General features: G+C 43.2%; 1 protein-coding gene across 2 annotated transcripts; it reads left to right on the forward strand.

Annotated features, from left to right (window-relative positions):
• Positions 1-821: 821 nt before the first annotated feature.
• On the forward strand, positions 822-5,095 carry LOC109857431 (N-acetylglucosamine-6-sulfatase-like). 2 transcript variants are annotated; one of them, XM_020433720.1, is made up of 11 exons: positions 822-943; positions 1,228-1,439; positions 2,508-2,567; positions 2,651-2,854; positions 2,977-3,138; positions 3,465-3,635; positions 3,751-3,952; positions 4,120-4,418; positions 4,524-4,640; positions 4,744-4,937; positions 5,051-5,095. In XM_020433720.1, exons 2-10 carry the CDS (start codon positions 1,329-1,331, stop codon positions 4,906-4,908), a joined length of 1,491 nt encoding a protein of 496 aa, XP_020289309.1. In that variant the 5' UTR covers positions 822-943; positions 1,228-1,328; the 3' UTR covers positions 4,909-4,937; positions 5,051-5,095. The 2 variants fall into 2 exon arrangements, with proteins under 2 accessions (XP_020289309.1, XP_020289308.1); XM_020433719.1 differs by lacking the exon at positions 5,051-5,095 and having other exon boundaries at positions 4,744-5,028.
• The last annotated feature ends 17,238 nt before the right edge of the window (positions 5,096-22,333 follow it).

The raw sequence follows: 22,333 nt of genomic DNA on the forward strand, positions 1-22,333 counted from the left end.
TAAAAATCTATACCTCACATCACATGTGCTATAGATTTCCAGTACTGGAAGTGAATATCGGAACGCAGCCCATATTGCTAGAGAAGGAGAAGTGCCTCAGATCGTTCGTGTCACTGGACGTTAGCGCACATGAACTTATCTGCCTCAACCGCCATCGTATTAGTGATCCAAGTGCTCTGTGGTATACATTGGAGCATGCGACCCGAACAAACCTTATGGTTCGAACAGCGTCGCGTCTAGATTCAGCGAGTGGCGTATGGACTAACCCTCAGAGTCCAAGAGCCATAAGTGCACCAAGACCAAGACCAAGTCGCGTCTAGATACTCGCGTGTGTTTATGACGATCAAAACTAATTTTTCTTAATTTTAGAATGGCGTATGGACTAGCTGTAAGGCCTGTTCTACAATACAGTCGTAAGCTGTAAGTTGTAAGAAATTGACCAATCACAGATAAATCACAGAAGAATAATCGATTGTGATTGGTCAATTTCTTACGACTTACGGCTTACGACTGTATTGTAGAACAGGCTTAAGGGTCCACTGAGCCATAAGAGCACCAGTAACCAGTAATTTTTCTTAATCTTGCGGATTTGTTTCACATATTATCAGAGCCGTACTTAATACGCAAATGTTTACAGATACTGTGGGATCGAACAAGGTTTTGAACACGAAAGCGGAAGGCGCTTGTGTACACTTGGACGCAATAAAGACTTTCGGAATGAACACGCGTAATTTTTTCAATCCTTTCTCCCGTCATTCCCCTGTTCCGTTATTGCGGATCAACAATTGAAAATGTATAGCGCATAACGTTAACCTGTAGATTTTCAGTACCGCTAGTAATCTTCGACCTAACCTAAGACGAGGAGCTTGCAGTCACAAACCTAGAAAACGGAGAAATAAGGAGAACTTCCTTTCTCGCAAATTACGCTTTGTATACATTAGAGGTAGTGTAATTAGTAATAATTTTACATTTTTTTCAGTAACGCACGTTTTGCCGTGTTGAAACGGCTGTGCTATATTTAGTCTGCGCTAAGCGCTATGAGAATGATATTAATATAAGGCGATTTTTGGCGATCATATGGTACATATACCAAAGTGTACCAAACTATAGTTCGAGTGACTTCAAATTATAGTTTGGTACATTTTGGTATATGTACCATACGATCGCCAAAAATCGCCTATACACGAGACTTTCTGAGTAACACACTTGTGATTTCTTGGCACACAGTACCGTCGGCTAATTTCGTCACGGTCAAAAACTACGAGCTGGTTGCGATAGACCCGTCTCTCATCGCGTTTCTTCAAAACCCAAAATCTAAACAATCCAAGATGCGTCTGGCAACGATTCTTTTCCCGTTGCTAAATTGTTTATCGCTGGTTGCGTCAAAGAACATCATTCTGGTTGTTACCGACGATCAAGACTCGACTCTAGATGGCATGGTAAAGAGAATTCTCCCTTTCCAAGTTTTATATAAAAATTCAAATCAATTGGACCGCAAATTTGGTTGTTGTGTTTTTTTATTGCGCGCAAAAACATTATTATTTATTCTTTTGAATAAATACAACAACGCAAACAAATTGAATGCTCGTTTGTGTTGAACATTACTATACAAAAGGCTCTAATCGATTTCATTAGTTGCAATACTAAGGTCCAAATTCATAGTCGTTTCTCGAATCTTAGATCTCGTCTCCAATCTCAAATTTCAGCTCTCAGGGCGATGTCCCATTGAGCGGAAATCTATAGCGGAACGGAATGTGCGGAACCAGCTCGACCAATCGTAACCACAGAAAAAGCGAAGGAAAGAAAACGGAATGGCTATGATTGGTCGAGCTGGTTCCGCACATTCCGTTCCGCTATAGATTTCCGCTCAATGGGACATCGCCCTCAGATCTCGGATCTCCAACCACAAATTTCAATGTAGTTGCTAATCATGATATTCAGTTTTTCATGACTGAGCAAGAGTAAAGGGCCTTCTACAATAAGGTATTAGTATTAAATTACAAGTCAGAAGCAAGAAATTGACCAATCACAATCATATCACAGAAGAATAATCGATTGTGATTAGCCAATTTCTTGCTTCTGACTTCTGATTTATTACTAATATCTTATTGTAGAAAGCCCTTTAAGCAATTTTATGTGTGATGGTCTTTATGCGTAATGCGTTATGCAAAAGTCTGTCCTTCGGCCTTAAGAAAAATTTTCTGTACCTAAGATAATTCTATCTTACAAAAAATAACGTTATCTAAATAAGGTAATTGTCTCTTCAATACGATGATTTTACCTTAAATGAAATAATTTTATGTTAAGAAAGATGATTTTATCTGAAAAAATGATTTTATCTTAAATAAGATGATTTTATCTTAAAAAATATATTTTTATCTTTATAAAAGATAATTTTATCTTTTAAAAGATAATTTTATCTTTTAAAATCATTAGGGCCTATGAATGCGGACCTAATGTAAGTGGATACATTGCGATTGGATACATCAGTTTGGTTTTTTTTCTAGACGCCTATGATAAATACTCGAGATCTCATAGGACGTCGCGGTGCCACGTTTACGAATTGTGTAAGTCCCGCGCAAATAGAAATTAGTTTATTTTGTAATATTTCTAATTCGTTTACTTGCACAAAAATGACCGCGCCGTTTAGTTCGTGGCTTCGCCCATTTGTTGTCCGAACCGAGCTTCCATCCTGACCGGACGGTATCAACACAATCATTTGACGGTGAATAATTCTATCGCCGGTGGTTGTAGCAGCGAACGATGGCAAAAATTACGAGAACCGGTTACGTTCGGCGCTCTTTTACGAAATGTCGGATACAGGACATTTTACGCGGGAAAATACTTGAACGAGGTAGATCCGAGTATTCGAGTTGTTTGAAAAACATTTTTTAAATTTATTTCCAAACTGTTTATAAACTGAAGAGATTATTTTATTTTCAAAATTGAATGAAAAAAAAAAAAAAAAACGAACAGTACGGAAGCAAGAGAGTTGGTGGCGCCGCTCACGTACCGATCGGATGGGATTGGTGGGCCGGTCTTGTAGGGAATTCCAAGTATTACAACTATTCGTTATCGATAAACGGTACCGAGAGGAAATATGGTAACGAACCGACAGACTATCTTACCGACGTAATCGTGAGTACATTTTTTGTGTGTCGAGAGATCGATCTTTATAAAATTTCATATCTTCTCTTTAGAATGTGCACGGAAAAAAAAAGTTTTGCTATTATATGATTAGCAAAAAAAATGGTTGACTCTACGAAAAATATTTTGTTTCATCAACAAAATGTTTTGTTTTGGCGAAACAAAAATTTTAATAAACTTAACAAATGTTTTTTTGTGCTGGCCATATAATAACTAATTTCTTGCTATTCTAGCAAATCTTTTTTTTTCCGTGTGGGATTTAGACGACACGGGTATGTTGATCCGATAAATTAGCGTTATTGTTTAACATATTTCAGAGTAATTTAGCTGCGGATTTTGTAAAAAGTAATTCCAACGACCGACCTTTTCTCATGGTGTTAGCACCACCGGCCCCTCACGCGCCCTTTACACCCGCCGATAGACACAACGATAAGTACAACGGCACGAAAGCAAAGAGAACTCCAAATTTCAATGTACATGTACATCAGGTATACGCGCATACGTGTGTAACACAATAATTACAGCCAATATTTCACATTATCTCTCTATAAAATTTTTGTATTACAGTTTGTTTTTTTTTTTTTTTATTTTTGATAAAAATAGGATAAACATTGGTTAGTGAGAAAGGGTCCGTGTCCGTTACCGGATGATGTTTTACCGAAATTAGACGAGATATACAGAAAGAGATGGGAAACATTGCTGGCGGTCGATGAACTCGTAAAAACTGTACACACGTTGTTGAGAGAGCAAAATCTCCTAAGCGACACTTACTTTATTTACACTTCCGATAATGGATATCACATAGGTGGGTGATTCGGTATTGCACGTATTTGTTTGTGTGTGAAATATTGTGATGTGTGTGATAAAGTAGCTGTGTGCCAACTTATTACACGTCACGGAAAAGCTTGCGCGATGTTGTTGACCAAATTTGTTAGCTCTTTTGCGTGAAGTGTGCATCTACTATTTTAATAGGACAGTTCAGCATGCCAATGGATAAACGTCAACCTTACGAGACGGACATCCGAGTTCCATTGTTGATGTCCGGTCCGGGAATTGATCCGTCTACAATTTTAACGCCTGTCAGCAGTGTGGATATCTTTGCCACACTTTTAGACATAGCTGGCGTGAAACATCCGTCGGACGGAACATCGTTGTTTAGAAGAAAACGTAATTTACCGCAGGATCGGACTGTTCTGATAGAATACAGAGGGGAAAGATCAAAAAAAGCTCCGTCGTCCGGATGTCCAAGTGACGTCGATCCGAATGTTACAGCAAGTTTTTTTTTTTTTTTTTTTTCGATTTATTTAAACTCTCAAAAATAATATCAATTTGTGTATGTTGTTGCTTATTCTTATATTTTGTTTATTTCCATTTAGTTGTGCGTGAAAGAAATGGCGTGCAAGTGTCAGGACGCCGCGAACAATACCTTCACTTGCATTCGCCGCGTTTCTCCCGACTCAAACGACATCTTCTGCATTTTTGAAGATAATCAGGTAATGTCGATCTCTCTAAATATGTATGGCTCTATTTTAATTTTCAAAAATATATTTTACATATTAACAGAAATGTTTTTTTTTTTTTTTTTATCTTGTTCAGAGATTTATCGAAGCTTACGATATGAACGTTGATGAGTATCAAATAAAAAATATCGGGTACGTCATGAAGAAAGAAACGAGACACAGATTTCGAAAACGTCTCAAGAAAATGTCAATGTGTCGGGGTGCGGAATGCGTCACAAACTTCTCGCAAAAAAAAAATTAAATAACAAGAGAGAGGTCATCATTATACAGGTTTGTTTATTACTTCGTAATGTTTATCTTTGTGCATTACAATGCACATTTGTGATTACCGAAGGGAAATAAAATATGTTGCAAAAATCAAGGTTTACGTCTTATTATTGCAGTAAAGAAACCGCGTGCTATGATAACAGGAGTATAGAGTTTCAAAAGATTCTTTCTCTCTCTCTCTCTCTCTCTCTCTCTCTCTCTCTCTCTCTCTACACACATTTCCCGTCCTGCGGTCGGAAATATGAGAGCGCCGAAAGTTGTCTTATTTCGAATTATTGCATTTATGGAAATCGCTGGCGGAGAATACGCCGCGAATCTGGATATAAGAATAACTCGCCTTGCTCGCCGGGGGAGAGGTAGGGCGCAACCCCCTTCGCGACGAAACTGTTTTCTCAGCAAATATTTTTATTAAAGCCCTGCGGAGAGAGAGTCTCGAATATCTGAATAGCAATGGCGATATATATTCCGAGGAGGAAGAGGAAAGAGCGGAGAGGCGGAGGTGGAAAAAAGCCGTACGTTGTCGAAGGACAGGACTATATATCGAGGACTATATATGTATCCTGTGTGCTGAAATCACGTTTTGTTAACAAGATTTGTTTTAATTTTTGACACTATATTTTTCTGACGACGATCGTTTTGTTTTACAATATCTTTTATCTTGGTTTTCGTTAAAAAGAGATTTTTCTTACAAACAATGCCGCGAATGATAGAGAAAAAAAAGCTTTGTTAAATTTTACACAAAGAGAGTAAAACCCATTTATTCACAAGCGTGACACAAACTTTACGCACGTGGTGGGATTACGTTCATAGTAGGATATCAGCAGTAGGATTAGACTGATTGTTGTTATTATAGTTTATTTGAGATACTTGTATGATCTACAACACACAACAATATACGTACAGATATAATCACACATATCGCTCGCTTGCACGTGCGACTGACGAGAAGGGGGGTTACCGTTTCGTCTGTGTAAGAACATTCTTGAGAGTGCGATGTGACGAGTAGCTGCGCACAAAGCATCAGGGAATCGACCCTTTCGGTGTCAAGAACCGTGAGAGACGTTCTTTCACGTAACGTGAATGAACGTCAAAATGTTTGTGGACCGCGCGCAATGGCCGGCCACGGGTCCGTGGATCCGTTTAATCGTTTGCACAGATGGCAGTATGGCGAATCCACGGCCGCGCGCGCACGCCAATAAGATCGCTTTTGAGATTATATCGTTAGCGCGAGGTTGCGGGGGTAAGACCGACAAAGCCGAAAAAGAAAACCGGGATTTATTCCGCGAGATTTGCATTTTTTTTTTTCACATTAACCTCCGCGATCAATCGAAAAAAATGGATCTTCGAAAGAAGTGTTTTTTTGCACAAAATTGAAACGAATGAATTGCAGAAAGCAACAAGAAATAGGAAGATCGATTGCAAAATGTATTTTTTTGCAAAATTGCAGAAACGTATATGCACTTCACAAAATTGTTATCAATTTTTTTAATTGTCCTTTCTGGAACGTTACTAACGTTTACTTATTAAAAGTGAACAAGTTAATTGTTAATTATTCGAGATATATATTCGCGAAACAAATAGGCAATATTGTACGAGATTGCGATCGCCATCTTTTCCATTTTTTTCAATCGACGTTTCATTAAAAAGTTACATAGATTTTTCTCTCTTTCTCTCTCTCTCTTTTTTTTTCTCTCTCTCTCTCTCTCTCTCTCTTTCCAATTTAATTCAGCTTGTAATCTACATATAACTCAAATGTATTTCTGACAGCAACACAGGCGATATTGTATTGCACGAGGATTTTCCGGATCCTCCGATCCTCGATCGATCGGTCGATTGAGCGTATAGTGATTTTTGTTACATCGTTACTGAAACGTATAAGTCTCTCTTGCGGGAACGAGTCCTTTCATTTTCTCTTTATTGATCGTTCGAGCGAACGATCGCCTCCTTGTTGGTCAGGATCAATGGCTTTCGTTGCTTTTCGAGCCGTAGATCCAGGCTTTACTTTTACCGCGCTCTCTCCCCCTCCCTCTCTTTTTCTCCCTCTTACCTGAGGGTTTTTCGTAGCGAGTACTTATGCCAACTTGCATTTATATACAGCGGGGAGAATTGCAAAAGAGAGATCGATTCACATTTTGAAAAATGAACGCGTAAAGATAGAAACGCGATGGCGCGCACACGTTTATATTACGAAAAAAATCCATTATCGTACAATATAATTACTAATTATCATAAACAATATAATTACAAAATAATTAAAATATTGTGTAACAACAAAAACGAAACCTTTGCTACAATATAATTTATACTGTATACGAGAAGACGTGTAAGATATATCCCTCCCGTCGCTTTAAGATCGAAAATCGCGACGTTCGTTGGACGCATTAAAAACTAAGCAATTTACAAGCTCGCGCTAGCTTTCCGGTGATCTGTCTTCAAACAGCGTCCCTTGTTATTCGATAATTAGCCTTTCCCTCTTTCGGTGTAACACGGCGCGCGAGAGAAGCGAAGCGTATTCTCTGATTTTCCTTTGCCATTCTCCTCGCGATAGTCCTCCTCCTCTACGGGGATCGGCAACGTGGAAAATGCGAATTTACTGTAAATTAGTGAATTGGAAAATAACGGAGTGGAAGCGCTTCTTCTTCTTTGACGATCGCGTTGAATGCGTAACAAGATCCGTGAGTTAAAACCCAAGTGATTGGGTGAGAGAAACGGAACTTGTGACTCGTTCAATTCACAGGACAGCGCGTGATTGAGATCAATCCGCGTTTTCGAAATTATCTAATTACAGACACATTAAGTCTGTGATTCTGACGTGGTAATCACGAAACGCGAGTCAGTATCATCATCGTCCGATGATGGCTGAGAGTGTTTTCCGGTGTGCGCACACGGAAAAATCGTATAAAAAAAAAAAAACACTCTTTAGACCTCAGGGGTACGATGTCAACGTCGTTCGAATTTTTCTTGCGCAACGATGTCAAAGCGGAAACACACAGGGCGCGTCATTAATTACCCGATTCGTTTCCGCGTAACGCGACGCGAGAGCCAACACCGGGCCGGGACGTCGCGATGAAACTCGCATTACCGGTGTGCCCGCGCGCCCCGGCTTATACGAACTACAGTAGTCTAAACAAACACGGAGCTATTAACCGGGTCAACATTTCGAGTTTGGGGGTACTTAGTGCCCAAAGACTGCGGCGGCAGTACCTATGTCAATGACGTGCACCGTAGTAAACGCTTACACGCTCTCGCGCGCGCGCGCGCGCACACACACACACACACACACATAATACTTGCTCCTCGCAAGTAGTTTCCACGGCGAATGAGTAGCAAAGCAGCCGTGTCGGTCGGCCTTAAATAAATACCTAATATACCGCAACTCCGGGTATATAAGCGCGCGCGAACCCCTGCGCTTCCGCGGCGGCCCCCGCCAATATTGTTTTAGGCACGGTTCGAGGCAAGTCGAGTTTTGTAACTCGAGAAACGACGACGAGCGCGAGATTCGCGCGTAGCAAGGCGCGTACGCCGCGGCAAGAAGATACGGACTGGTATGTGTGTGTGCGTGTGTGTGTGTTTCTCTCTCTCAAGATGCTCGAGCACTTAAGCTCGCGCGCGGATACACGATTAAAGTACCAGATTTAACGATTTGAAGGAAAATTTGTCTTAAGGAAACACATCGGCGCAGGTAGAGAAACTCTGCACAGAGGGAGAGAAACTTCAGACCTCCTCTCTCTCTCTCTCTCTCGGTGGAGATGGTGGAAAATTATACGGGAAATTCTGAAACACGCGCGTTGTGTACGCGCGTTATATATAATCGTACGTTTCTCTCTGTGCGGATTTGCTAAGTATGAATCTCTCTTTCCTGTCTGGGGTGTGTAGCTCGCAGCTGCTACTTCTTGTAATACGCGTATTTGCTTGTGCGAAAAGCGCTTTTACAAAAGAAAATCGTGCGAACGTAATTCGCGTAATGCCCGGCCATGTTTTTCTCTCGCGCGTTTGTGAAATCCGACAAAATCTTCAACACACACACACACACACACGCGCTCTCTTCGACATTATCAGAAATTATCCCCTCGCCGATATATATATATATATATCATCACGCGACAACCAGGGATTGAAATCGTGATAATATATGTCGACGTTGAGACAAATATCGCGACTCTCAATACCGGCTTTCGCATTTTTTCTCTTTCTCTTCACGGCTTTCCACTAGCGTTTGTCACGGGAATAATTAATTAAGAGCAGAAACCTCTCACCCTCTCCCCTCTCCCTCTCTCTCTCTCTCTCTCTCTCTATCGTCTCTCTTCCTCCACCTTCCGCACGTTCCCCTCTAACTCATAACTGCGCTCGCCTCTTTTGCCACACCGCCGGTACCCCATTTTGCACAACCCTTATTACCGTGTCGCAGCTCGGTTAACACGAGCGGGTTAATGAACAGCTCGGGCAAATATAGAATTTCTCATAAAAACTACAAATTACTCCTGCCACGAGTGCGTAGCAAACGACGGAGCCCGGCCGGCTGACTCGCCGTACGTTTTTCCACTCTCGCGAAATTATACAACTCGCGGTATAATACGTGAGAATACGGAATATTAAAATTGCGGCGAGGGAGAGAAAGAGAGAAAAAGAGAAAGAGAGAGAGAGAGAGAGGGAGCACTTTGAAGATCGTGGCCGACGATTTCCCGAAAGGCAGTTTTGCGGCGGATAATACGGTGGATGAAAAAATCTGCGAGTTGGGGAGGCCCCGAGCCCGAGCGCTCGCTGTCGGCGGGAAAAAAAGGCGCGTTTCACCGGAGAGAACTCGTTAATTGGAAAGAAAGTAGTTCGCGGGCGGCCCGACAATCGTAATTGTGCGGTTATGAGATGAAAGTTCTCGGCCGAAACACGTACCGAAACGCCGCGCTCGCACATAGAGACGCGCGCGCGAGAGAAAGCTAGTTAATTACGTTATTTCGAACTGTGTGTTTCATCGCGCGCGCCAACTCATCATCATCCATCCGCTCTGCGAGACGGGGAGGGGAGAGTTTTCGTCTTCGCGGAGGAAAGGGAAGACGTCATCATCCTCGATCCGTCAAATTTGCTCTCGCTGCTAATAATCCAACGTGCACACGGACATACGCGCGCGCGCGCGTGTACACACGTTTCTACACACACACACACACACACGCGGTAGGGTATATCCCGCCGTCGGTGAGCGGCGCGCTCGTATTATATTATTACACTCGTGCTGCTGTTTGTCAGCTTAAAACCGGGAGCCATTAGCAGGTATTATTTTAGCCGTGATCCACTGTTAACGGGAACAATGGCGGTACGGCCCGACGTCCCACGATATTAAATGAAGCGAAGTGATACATTTCGAAAGGGGATAGGAAAGAGCAAATAGGGATGACGACGCGTCGCGGGGGTACGTGCGCGTTGCGAGCAAGAGAGGTAGAAGAATAGAAAGAAGAGAGAAGGGAGAAGAAATACGCGCGCGCGCGCGCGTATGTGTGTGTGTGTGTGTGTGGAGAAACCCGGCTTCTCGAGAGCAATGACGGAACCCGAGGAGGGGTTTGGCGCACGAGGGGTGCAACGCAAGGGGAGGGTAAGATACGGAGCTCGTCGCGTATTACGTTACGCCTCTGGCCTGTGTAAATACCGCAGCGCTGTAATCTAGAGTTAATGGTGCTCTAGTGACGCGAGGATCTATCGAGAGCACTATCATCCTCACACACACACACACATATATATATATATATATATATACATATATATATACATATATATGTATATAAAACTCTCAACCCTCGAGAGTTCTACGGCGCGCGAAAGCGTTGGAGAGGAGCAGCGGCCTCGGCTTGGATGGAGCTTTGCTTAATGATGTCCGGGAGCTACGCTTAAATTTCATTTCGCGCATTCGCCTCGCCTTTATAACGTCGGCTTCAGCCGGCGCTGATTCGCCTGAAACTTTTAGTTAGCCTCACCCCCTCCCCCCCGCCCGCCCGCTCACCCCCCGAGATGTACGCGCGCGAGCTCGCGCGGAAATTAGTTCGCGAGTATAAAATGCGATTGTGCGACGAAGTTTTCTGTCGCGGTAGATTTCACGCGGATACGGAGTATAGTTTACGAGCAATTGTAATTGGTACGCGCGATAGGATATAACGTACGAACCGAGAGAGAGAGAGAAAGAGAGAGAGAGATTAACGTTCTTAGAAAAATAATTTGATGCGCAGAAATCGCGCAAGAGATGGGGACGAGAGATTGCGAGAGTACTGCCCCCGTGAGAGAGTATCTCAAAGAATCTCAACTAAATAAAAATTAAAAAACAAAAAATCCCAAAAATATGGAGATATACAAAGAGGTAAAATATTTTCTCTTACCCGTTAAGTATTATGAAATATGGAAATTCGATTTAGCCGTGGATATCGCGTCAATCCTGATGATGGGCGCATCGATCCGAACGCGGAAGTAGTCTAACGAATGCACAGATGGTAATCTGTGGCGGAGCGTGTTCCAGTGCCGCGGCGCGTTATTATGCATATCGTTCCGCGGCTGGGACCGGTGTCGTTGACAGCGCAATTATGCCGCCATCAACCTCGCGCCTCCGTCGCGAATAGCCTCGGTCCCGCGCTATCTGTGTTTTTTAATATATATATATATATATCGTTCTCTCGAATGTCAACGAGACAGAGCGCCCGCGCGCTTCGCATTGATGCGAGATCGCGCGTCGCGAGATATCGATCGCACGATCGATCATTATCCACCGCGTCGTGATACTTTAAATTTTTTATTCACCGTCTGAATATCTAGCAAATTCCGTATCGAACAAGCTTCTCTTTTTTTTTTAGCGTTGATTTCGCAGCAGTTCAAACAACGTACATGTTTTAAAACGCGAGAAGAGAGAGAGAGTGTTTCCGATGATACACATCTCAGAGATCGTCGTCGGAAGAACGAGAACATTTGTTTTTTCACGCGCGGTCAGATTCGATGAGTCTCCCGCCGACGGGTTTCTTTTTTTTACGACACATGCGGGATTAACTTAATCGTCCTAATTGACAGTCTGCGTACAGTTTCTGCGACTGGTTCGACGGGGTACGAGTACGGGGGAGGGGGTTGAATTACGACTGTGCCGGAGATCAAACGGGCGCAAACGCGTCAACGCGCGACCGGGTGAGAACGTGCGTGTCATTTGCTCACACACAGACGCGCACCTGTCAGAGAGATCAGAATGTAATCGCGAAAATCAAAGAAACTGTAGGCAGTGATGCGAGTTACATGTGAACCGACGAATATACACACGTACACGTGTGTGTATATATATATATATATTTATATATACATATATATATATATATGTATATATATATATATATGCGCTTTGCAAAGCGGGTGACAGAACCGGAGAGAGAGACGATTTTGTGTGGTGTTCCGAGGGCGTTACTAGGCAGGAAGCCATTTTGGGGGCCGGTGCTTTTGATTAATGAACCACCGGAGAGTGCGTGCGTTCTTGCGCTTTGTCGGCGGGAATAATAATCGGGAATCCTTGTTGGAGTATCAAATAGGAATCAGCTTTCGCGTCGGATAATCGATTAATAGTGGTTCGAATAATGCATACCGTGTTATATATATATCGTTGTTCCGGATGCAATACGCCACGCGTGAAAAACTTTTTCCGCCTCGTCTACCTGTTTTTTTTTTTTTTTTTTTTTAATATTGGCGTGACACTTTTCAAGTATTCTTTCGATCCGTGTTACTTTTAATCTCCCTCTCTCTCTCTCTAAGCTTAATGTAATATAAAAACATGTTAGCTTTAAATATTATTTATAATTTTATACAAAATATAAAAGTTAGATTTAAATATTTTTCAATAAGAAGATAGGGAGGAGACGATAACGAGCTGTTTTAACATTACCCGATGTTCGATGTAAAATTCTTCTTTATTGCGAAGATTTAACAATTGACGCAGTCAATTGTACAGCTCGTTATTTGCCTCCTCCCTGTCTTTTTGATTGAAACACAACACGAGAGCGAAACGTGTAATTAAATATATTTTTATTTTGAATATATTCTTCTCGCGAAATCACATTTTGATTTTTACGAGTAATTTTTCTTATGAAAAAAAATCGCATTCTCATGTGATTTTCAAATTAAAATTCTACTTGTAAAAAGTCATAAGCGATGTACTTTGATGCGCAAACGTATATAAAATAACAAATAACAATAATAATTCGATATATTAAGTTTCGTACGAAAAGAGCGAAAGAGCCTTAGAGAGCGAGCGAGGTAGGAAATTTATTTTAATAAATAATGTGATTGTCAATTACGTAATACGGCGGAGCAGCTTTTTGTCTGAAAATATCGGCGAATTCTCTCTCAATTTAATAAATAAAATCAAGAGACAACCCCTCTCTCTCAGGAGGGTCGCGCGCGTTATCTCTCGTGTACCAGTACGTGTGTACGTACTCGGTACATATACATACACACGTACATATTACATACGTATATATATATATATATGTGCGCGTTTTAAAACCTTAAATTCCCAATTTATATCTCGACGAAGCGGCGGCAAAGCCATCCCGGTGATACACGGTGACAACTTCCGGGATAGCCAGGAGCCGTTGGCAGCGTCGTCGCGGATGTGATTGGCCGTCTCCGGAGATGGTGGGTGTGGCAGCCCCACAGCCAGCCGGTAACCATCATCCCTCTTGTCGTCGACACTTCGCGGAGTGAGTCCCCTCTACTTTCCCATCACCCGGGCGAAACGTACGGCTTACCCGCTAAACGAATCCTCACCCCGATTTCCCCCCGACGCACGAGGCTCACGGAGGGGAGAGAACTCCGAAGACGTCCTTGGAGGGGAAGGAGCGAAAAGGACGCGGAGGACGCGCGCGGATGCATCCGCGGGAGGGATAAGATGGCGCGCGGGTAAGGTATCCGTGTCGAGAGGGACGGATAATCGGTCGGCATTATAAATGTTCTGCCCCCCCGTTCAGCCGAACGGGGTATGTACACATTTTCCGCGAATCCTTCGGACGGACCGTCGCGGATAACAGAGAGAGGAAGCTCCCCGTTGCTCTCTCCCGATTCCGCGGAAACGCGGAACATAGAAACGAGCGAATTCGAACGGAGCTCGAGTTGTAATCGACAAAACTTTTATATCGACAAAATCCGCGAAAACAAATTTCGTTTTCCCCGTGTGGCAAACAAAAATTCGAAGAACAAGCAACCTCTTGTTCCTCTCTTCTCGCGACTGTCTTATATAATTTTGATGATACAGTCGAGATATAGAAGCAATCTCGTTTCCGGTTTTCAACGACGCACACAAAGCGCGGCGTTGTAGGCCCGGCGTCCCGTCTTTCTTAAAATACAAATGTTTGCGCTTAGATTAACGTATCGCTCCGTATGTCAATTCGGACGTTTTCCCCCCGAGGAACGTGTTTAAGAGATTTTACCGACGCTTCGTTCCTCCGAATTTGAAGATTATCAAGAACAAAGAAATGTGCGAATGTGCGAAAGAGATTGGACTCCGTGTGCTTTGTATCCGGTTCCTCAAACACGCGGTTTTTTTTGTAGCCGCAAATTCGCTAATGTGGATCTTGTGTTTCGAAAAAACTATATCTCGTTCTCACGAGATTGAAATGCAAACGAGGGTTAACAGATTTTCCGTGGGAAAAACGTATACCCGAGGTTTCCCCGCGCGGCAATGTTGCTTTTTCAAGCAACGAATATTTCCGGCGTGTCCGCCAAGCAGTTTGCTCCTCCGGCGAGCGGAGTTGAGAACTCTCGCGCCGGAGAGAAAGCGAGCCACGCGATCTTCCGTCTAAAGGGGTTTTTCTCCGCGAAGAGAGAGAGAGACCGGATCCTAGTTGCGGGCCGAAATCCGTTCCGGGGATTTAACGCGTCGCGTCGCATCACCGAATCCTATGTCGAGTTTAGACGGATTAGAACGCGTCGAAGTAGGTCCTGCCTCGCGGCCGGACGCGCCCTGCTCTCGACTCGCGCCTTCACATCATCCTTTCGCCTTTGTTTTTTTTTACTTGTAGCGGCGCAACGCCGCCGCTTACGCAACATACGCTGTATATTTTCGCGTTAAAAGTTTAATATCGTTTAATCGTTCGTTTGCAGAATTGTTTATTAACTATAAAACCCCAAGCAGAGTTGATTTATTTATTAATATTATAAGAACACACGTATAAAATTGTATTGCAACAGATATATGTCAAATGTACAATAGAACGTGTTACACAATAGAACACACGTGTAAAATAATATTGAGAAGAAAACAACACGTACGTATTTTATTTTCTACAAAAAAAAAACTATAACCAATGAGACTTTTCAACCGGGACTTTATCAGCGGGAGAAAAAAAAAACTAGGCGGCTAAGTAATCGGCCGCGTATATATATATATATATATCGCGGCGAAGATTCCCCGAGATAGAGGTAGGATGGCGGTGTCGTTTCGCGGTAATTCGATCCACGCGCCGTCACGTGACCTAAGTGTACTTCCGTCTCGCGGTTGAGGGTGACTTGCGGTGAGAGAGAGAGAGAGAGAGAGAGAGAGATGGTGTGCGGTGGTGTTGGCGCTATCATGGCACGGGCTCGAGGTTCGTGCAGCTGACGGCTCAATTATCTCAGCGAGGGTCTCACACAGTCACGCCTGCGACCTACGTGCCTATCCCCTCGGTATCCCAGGAACCTACTCCAAGAGGGAAAGGGAAGAGAGAGAGAGAGAGAGAGAGAGAGCACAGCCGCAACCCCAAGCTCATTGTCCTCCAGCTATTAACCGCCCTCCTCTCTCTATAACCGAATGAAGGACTCATTGCTTTCGAATGCTTTGACTCCTGTCACGCGATCGGTGCTAGTGACTGCTCCGTTGCTTCCGCAGAGACTCGCCTTATTGCTGGCTAATCTCTTATCCGAGAGCGCGTCTTCAACGGAACTCTCGCATATAGCAAATAATTCGATTTTCCCGATGTCATAAGAAATATATTATAAAAAAATATGATTCTTGATTTTTCAATCAAAATATTCTGCATATTATGTGCGAGATATACTCTATCCCGTAAGGATGTTGCATTGCTCTCTTATATCGCTTGTTGTAATGTTTGCCATATATCGATGTACACACAATGTTTCCCGTCGTGTATTGTTGACTCGGCGACATATTAAAATTATGCGACAACGCGACGTTTGTGACGTCTTTTATCTACCGGTGTCTTAAATTCAAGCCGTGGTGTATGTATTCCGAGGGAACCATTAGGTTAATTGAAAGCGAGAATTTAGCATTCTCTCGCTTCTCCTTATGACGCACACCGGTAATGTCACCATTAACGGGCGCTCCTTATCCTGCGCGAAGGATGAGATTCCCTCGTGTAAAAAAAGCCATTTTTAAAGACGTCTTTTCTATAAAGAGTAACCGAGAACCTCGCGGATGAGACGCGTTTGCTTGTGTTCTAAAAAATTTATAGAACCGTAAGTGAAACAAAATAAAAACAAAAAATCGACAGACGCGAATACGACGGGAGAGAAGAAACCGCGAAAAAAAAAAAAATAAATAAAATTTAATAGGAAAAAACATCTGAACCCCACGTTAGATCACACGCGTGATGACCCGTCTTTCTCGCGCGAAACAGAATGTTTTCTTCTTCGTTTGAGTTTCTTCAATGCGCTAATGGAAATGAAATCCCTTAGGATGAAGACTACGACCCCGACAAAGGCGGGGTTCAGCCAACCCTAAGGGCGAATCTCACCCCCGGCGTTACCTGCCCACGCTTCGCGATGTTGCTTGTGCGTGTGTGTGTGTGTGTGTGTGTCGCGTCATTTGATTATATGAAAACTGCGAGAATATAATAAACCTCTTCACAAAAGTCTAAGGCTGTGCTCGTTATCGCGCGACTTAATCATCTTATCGATTAAATCGCTATTCGCCCCGGAGCGAAGTGAACCCGGACGGTAAGAGAAAAAAATGCAATCCCGAAAGTAGAATATCGCTCGGGGGTTCCGTCGTTCGCGCTTTTGATAAAAACGATGATCTGCTTCTATTAAATTCTAATTACAACAAACGTTAAGCGATACGCGTCGCAAAATGAAGATTTTTCTTCATTACGGAGGAATATACGTATTGAACTTTGACTTTCGTATTAATTGAAAAAAAAAAAAAATAATAAGTTTCTCTTACATTTTCTCGCACAAAAGATCGCAAATCACGAACGTTGCCATTTTCCCGAGATGCGCGTCGATTTGCGATCGAAGTGTCTCTTCGTGGTTTATCCATCGTTGCGTTGTGTTATTTGTCGCTTTGCCGTCGGAAAAAAATTTGCGCAAAAGAAATCGCGCTCGTTAGCCTATAAACAAAACGGGACGAGCCCAAAGGAGCGGAATGAAAGAAAAGTCGCTCGTCGTCTTCGCTCGCTTCTGCACAACTGTTGTTCGCGTCTCTCTCTCTCGAGATCTCCTCGCGTCGCGTATCTCCTTTGTTACGGCGTTGTCTCTGTGTGTTACGCGACGAACGAACGTCAACGTTACTCCGCCGATGTGTGACGGAACTTTGACAAAAACCGATTTTTGTTTTTTTTTTTTCGAGTTGAAAGAAAGACAGATTCGCGCGAAAAAACAAAACGATCTTCGCGGCGAAGTATCTCAAATCTTCGGGGGGCGTGGGGGCTTTTCTTTCCGCGCGATCGCAAACTTTGACGCGCGCGCGTGTGAGTTTCTTCAATTCTCGAGTTTATCTCAAATTAAATTAATTTTTGTACGCGCAATCTTTCTCGCGTCGATTGTTGAAAAAAAAAAAAAACACACAAATATACGAAACGCACAGACATTTGAATGAAATAAATAAATTCAAATCGGTCGCGCAAAACAGATTCTCGCCTTCTCACGTTTAATAATCCTCTTTCGGGAGCGGAGAAGCTCCCGACGGGCCGAAGATTAGAGAGAAGAAAACGAAACGCTCTCGGTGCGCGACATAAAGAAGAAGTCTCTCTCCGCTCTCGCTCGAGATCGTATCGATAAGAGCATCGTTGCATATCAGCGAGGAACGAGGGAAGGAAAGCGCCGGTTGGAGAGAAACTCGCAGAATCGGGAATCGTTCGTCCGTGCGATCCTCGTCTCTCGTCGTCGTATTTGAAATCAGTTCTTCTTCTCCCGCCGGGGGAGAGCAATAAAACACACAGTCCGGGGAATGTCGCGTTTCTCAATCGTCTCTCGCATTGTGTGTGAGACCGTAGCGAGGAGGAGGATGTTTCTAGGCGCGACGCGCGCGCCGAAAGTGCTTTCGCCGCGTTTGTATATTTCGCGCACACACAACTCGCGGGGATCCCTCCTTCTCTTCGTGTGTGTGTGTGTATTGCGCGTCCCGGACCGGAGCTTCCCTTTTGCTGAATGCTCGTCCTTTTCCCTCTCTCTTTTTCGTTTTTCTTCTTCTCCTCCGTCCGCAACACGAAAATAACAAGTCCGGAATATTCCTCGCATCCGACGATAGTAATTTGCAATTTTATTGAATTCCATCGGGGATTGCACAGGCGTTTCTCAGCGGCGGCGTTGCGCGTGATACCTCTCTCCACCGCGTGATATCAATGTTGCTATTATTATATTGACATGAATAGAGATATATGAAAATATATATCGATATATAACGAAATATGAGCGCTAAAATATGAAGAAAAAACAAAAATTACTATTTTTGCGACGGTGAATTTTTTGTTAAACAAGATGAGCTCTCGCGCGCGCGCGAAGTTGAAGTTACGACGAAACTTTCATTATATCGCGTTAAAGGATTAAAACTATTTCTCCTCTCGAAGAGGATTTCGATCATCCTATTTGCAAGATGCAAATCGCCGGTTTCTATCCGGTCGAATGGACGATCATCGGATGAAATTGTCGAGCTACCTCGGGTAACGGGACGAGAGCAAAGGGGCGAGAGCGACTACTCTCTCTCTCTCATTTAGGGTTCGATGAGTTAGCGGGGACTAGTTTATTGTCACGCGCGTACACCGTATCGCGTACCGTACGTACAACCGGAAACCATTCGTCCTGGCAGTGCCATGGAGTGTGTAAACACTCGCGGACCCGGAGTCTGGTCTCTCTCTCTCTCTCTCTCTCTCTCTCTCTCGGTACGAGAGGTTACGAGGGTGGCGCGGAGGGTGGCGGCGGAGGCAGCGACGGCGGCAGCGGCGGCGGCGGCGGCAACGGCGGCGGCGGCGGCGGCAACGGCGGCAGCAACGGAGACGAGGGGGTTGATTTTCGTTCGGGGATGTGGTAACGTACAGAACCGGGTGCAGAAATCGTGTGGGTTTCTATCCCCGCGGGCTATATCCCCGGAATCAGCTGCCAGATTATTCTATTACCGCGTATCAACATGGGGTTTGTTTGATCTGAAAACACGAGCCCGCCACATTGTTTCACCCAGATAAAGAATTTAACGTCGGGTAATTAAAAGGACCCTCCCTCGCGTCTCCCCGACGGGTTTCTCGGGAGACGCGACGGAACGTAAACGCGGAGAAAAGTCGCGGCGAAGAATACCCGCGCGATGTGATTTCGCGATCTTTAACGTGTCCTTTTCTTCTCCTCTCCGACGTTCTTCCTCGGGCGAGGACTCGTCTCTCCGGTGGTTTGTCGCGCGCAAATCCCTCCTGGGAACGTTTCAAACCTTCGCCAGTACGAACTTCGGTACCTATACATTACGCGCGAGTACTCGCCTCTACGAACCATACCGCTCTGCCTTCTCTTATCGTTGCACATTCTGTATGTGTGTGTGCGTGTGTGTGCGCTCGCAGTCGAATTTTCCCTCGGAAATCTGATCGACAAAAAGAACATTCTAATCTTCTATAAACTTTCCGCGCATATCGCACTTGGACATATCTTTCAAATTAAAAATAAAATATACATAAAACCCAGAAAAACATACACACACAAATGTTTCAAGATGTGTTTCGAACAAACTTCTAAATTATTGTTTATTTAGATATTCTAAACCTTGCGTAAACAAAAGTAGATAAAGAAACGAATTACGCGCGGATGGATTGATTTTTTATTGTTTGAATTAATGAACGTCAGTTTTTTTTTTTTTTTTTTTAATGTGCGCGCGAGAACGCAAATAAATTTGACCAAAAAAAAAAAAAAAAAAAAACAAATACATGTAATTTAAATATATAAAAATTATTTATTCAAATAATATAGTTTTTTTATTCTCTGTTTTCAAGTTTTTAATGAAAAATATACAAATGTAACTAGATTTTCCGTTCTCTTTTCGATATTGTGAAATATTGAAAATGTGAAAATTATGGGGCACGCGCACGATCTTGTCGTAATCGGAACGCGAATAATAATTACATTCGCGACACGAATCCGGTAGCCAGACGGGATCACCCTGGGATCTGGGATAAGAAAACGAGAGACCGTTGGATTAATAATCGTCGTCGTCGCAAAGCGTCGTCACACATTTCGCTTTTACGATGGATGATTAAATTCTATATATCGAAAATGAATTGTTGAATTATTGACTAGTAGTATGTGCGTTTTGTGTAACCGGCATTCGCTCTTGTTTAAGCAACGCTTTATTATATATTTAACCGCAACAAATTCATACTCGCCTCCCTTTTCCGCCGGCGATATTACGATAATTTAATTATTGTAATATTATCGAACTCTATCGCGACTGCGCATTAGTAATGACGTACAAATAATTCCGCCACTACAACACCGTACAATATGCGTGGTGGCGTAGGGCAAAATAGCTTAATTCGTCCGCACCGGTGCAGCCTTTGTTATTTTGTCGAATAATATTACGGCTCGTTTGTAAATTCAATACGTCGACTTTTTAACTTCTCGCCGACTGTGTACCGAGTGCCATCGATCGCGGGGCTCGTTTCCGCCGTGAACAATCATCGCGCGCGCGCGCTCCCATGGTCGCGCGCTATCCGTTCGTGCGTTTCTCTAACATATTTTTTATAACAATCTATTTCTCGTTGAATTTTTAACAATGACTGAAATTTTGTTCTATGCTCTTCTTCAATAAATTACAATCAACACCGTCGTGTTAAAACGTCGCGATTAACGAAGGTGTCGCTTCAAGTGAAGCGACGTGGAGCACGTGTCGCGTACTATGTTGTTGTGGCGATTCGGATTCTATACGAAAACTGTGTAGATTTGCTCGCACGCACGGGTCAGCTCCGAAAAAATATCAATCAACCTTGTTACCAAGTTAATAAAATATATATTTTTTTAAAATACGCGTAATAAGTTAATAAAATGTATTTTTAATTGAAAAAGAATTTTGAGAAATACATACATATACGTACACGCGAGTCAGTTTTTTTTTTTACATCGACGATCTGATTCAAGTAAAAAATTTTAAAAAATATTCAAAAAAAAAAACTGTTCGACTCGCAGTTCGGTTGATTGTTTTGCGAGCGCGTCATTTGTTCCCTAAGAAATTAATGGGGAAACCGACCATATTCGCGCGGAAGAAACACGCGAATGTGTCCATTTGCGCAGGTGTCGCGTCGCGAACATTGAGAGGCAGAAATTGTCAGCGGGCGAAAATTACGGGCGACGGTCGATTCATCGACGTCGAAACAATAACAATCGGCGTATGCCCGACGATGCGGTAATTAAAATAAAATTAATTGGATTGCCCGCGCGCGCACTCGCGCGGCCGAATCTTTCGAAGGAGATGACTGCATAGCCGTAGGGGTGTTTTGTGCGTTATTGCATATAATGCACTGTTTATTTTGCACTCTCTCTCTCTCTCTCTCCCTCTCCCTCTCTTTCTGTCTTTCTCTTTCTCTCTCTATCTCTCTCTCGCCTCTCATTCTCCCCGCGTTCCTCCTTTCGAATACATTATACACAAATACTGATACGCGTGTATATGTTATATGTACAATCCGCTTCTCCTCTCTAATTACCCCTCGGGACGACTTTCCGTCCAAGTTTCCGAAATTTTCGCCACAGCGATCTCTGTAATAAATTTCAATCAGGTGACGAGACAGTTTATTTTTTTTATTTTTTTTTTTTAGTTTTTATTTTTTTTTTTGCGCTACACAAAATATCACGTCGAACTCAAAGGGGAAAAATCGTGGAAAACTGCAAATTTTATAAATAAAAAAAAAAAAAATCTCAAGTGAATTTTAAAACCAAATTTGGATAATTGAGAAGACGCGCGAACTTGATCGAGAAAGTTACGTCTAACTTTAAGTATATAGGCGAGGAGTTAGGGGACTTAACGATACTCTTGCCGGGGATCCGTTGCCGGAGAGTTTCCGGCCGCGGTTCGAGAAACCCGTGGGGGGTTAAAACTCCCGCAATAATCGATTGCGATAATTCATTGATGTGTGTGTGCTTTCGAGGTTTAGCCGCGGCGCGCAAGCAATCAATTCGTCTTCGACGTCGTCCTCGTCGAGTGTCTCCGCGAG

This window comes from Pseudomyrmex gracilis, unplaced genomic scaffold (assembly GCF_002006095.1).
Source record: "Pseudomyrmex gracilis isolate BER0280 unplaced genomic scaffold, ASM200609v1 scaffold_159, whole genome shotgun sequence".
In the NCBI taxonomy this organism is placed as follows: Eukaryota; Metazoa; Arthropoda; class Insecta; order Hymenoptera; family Formicidae; genus Pseudomyrmex; species Pseudomyrmex gracilis.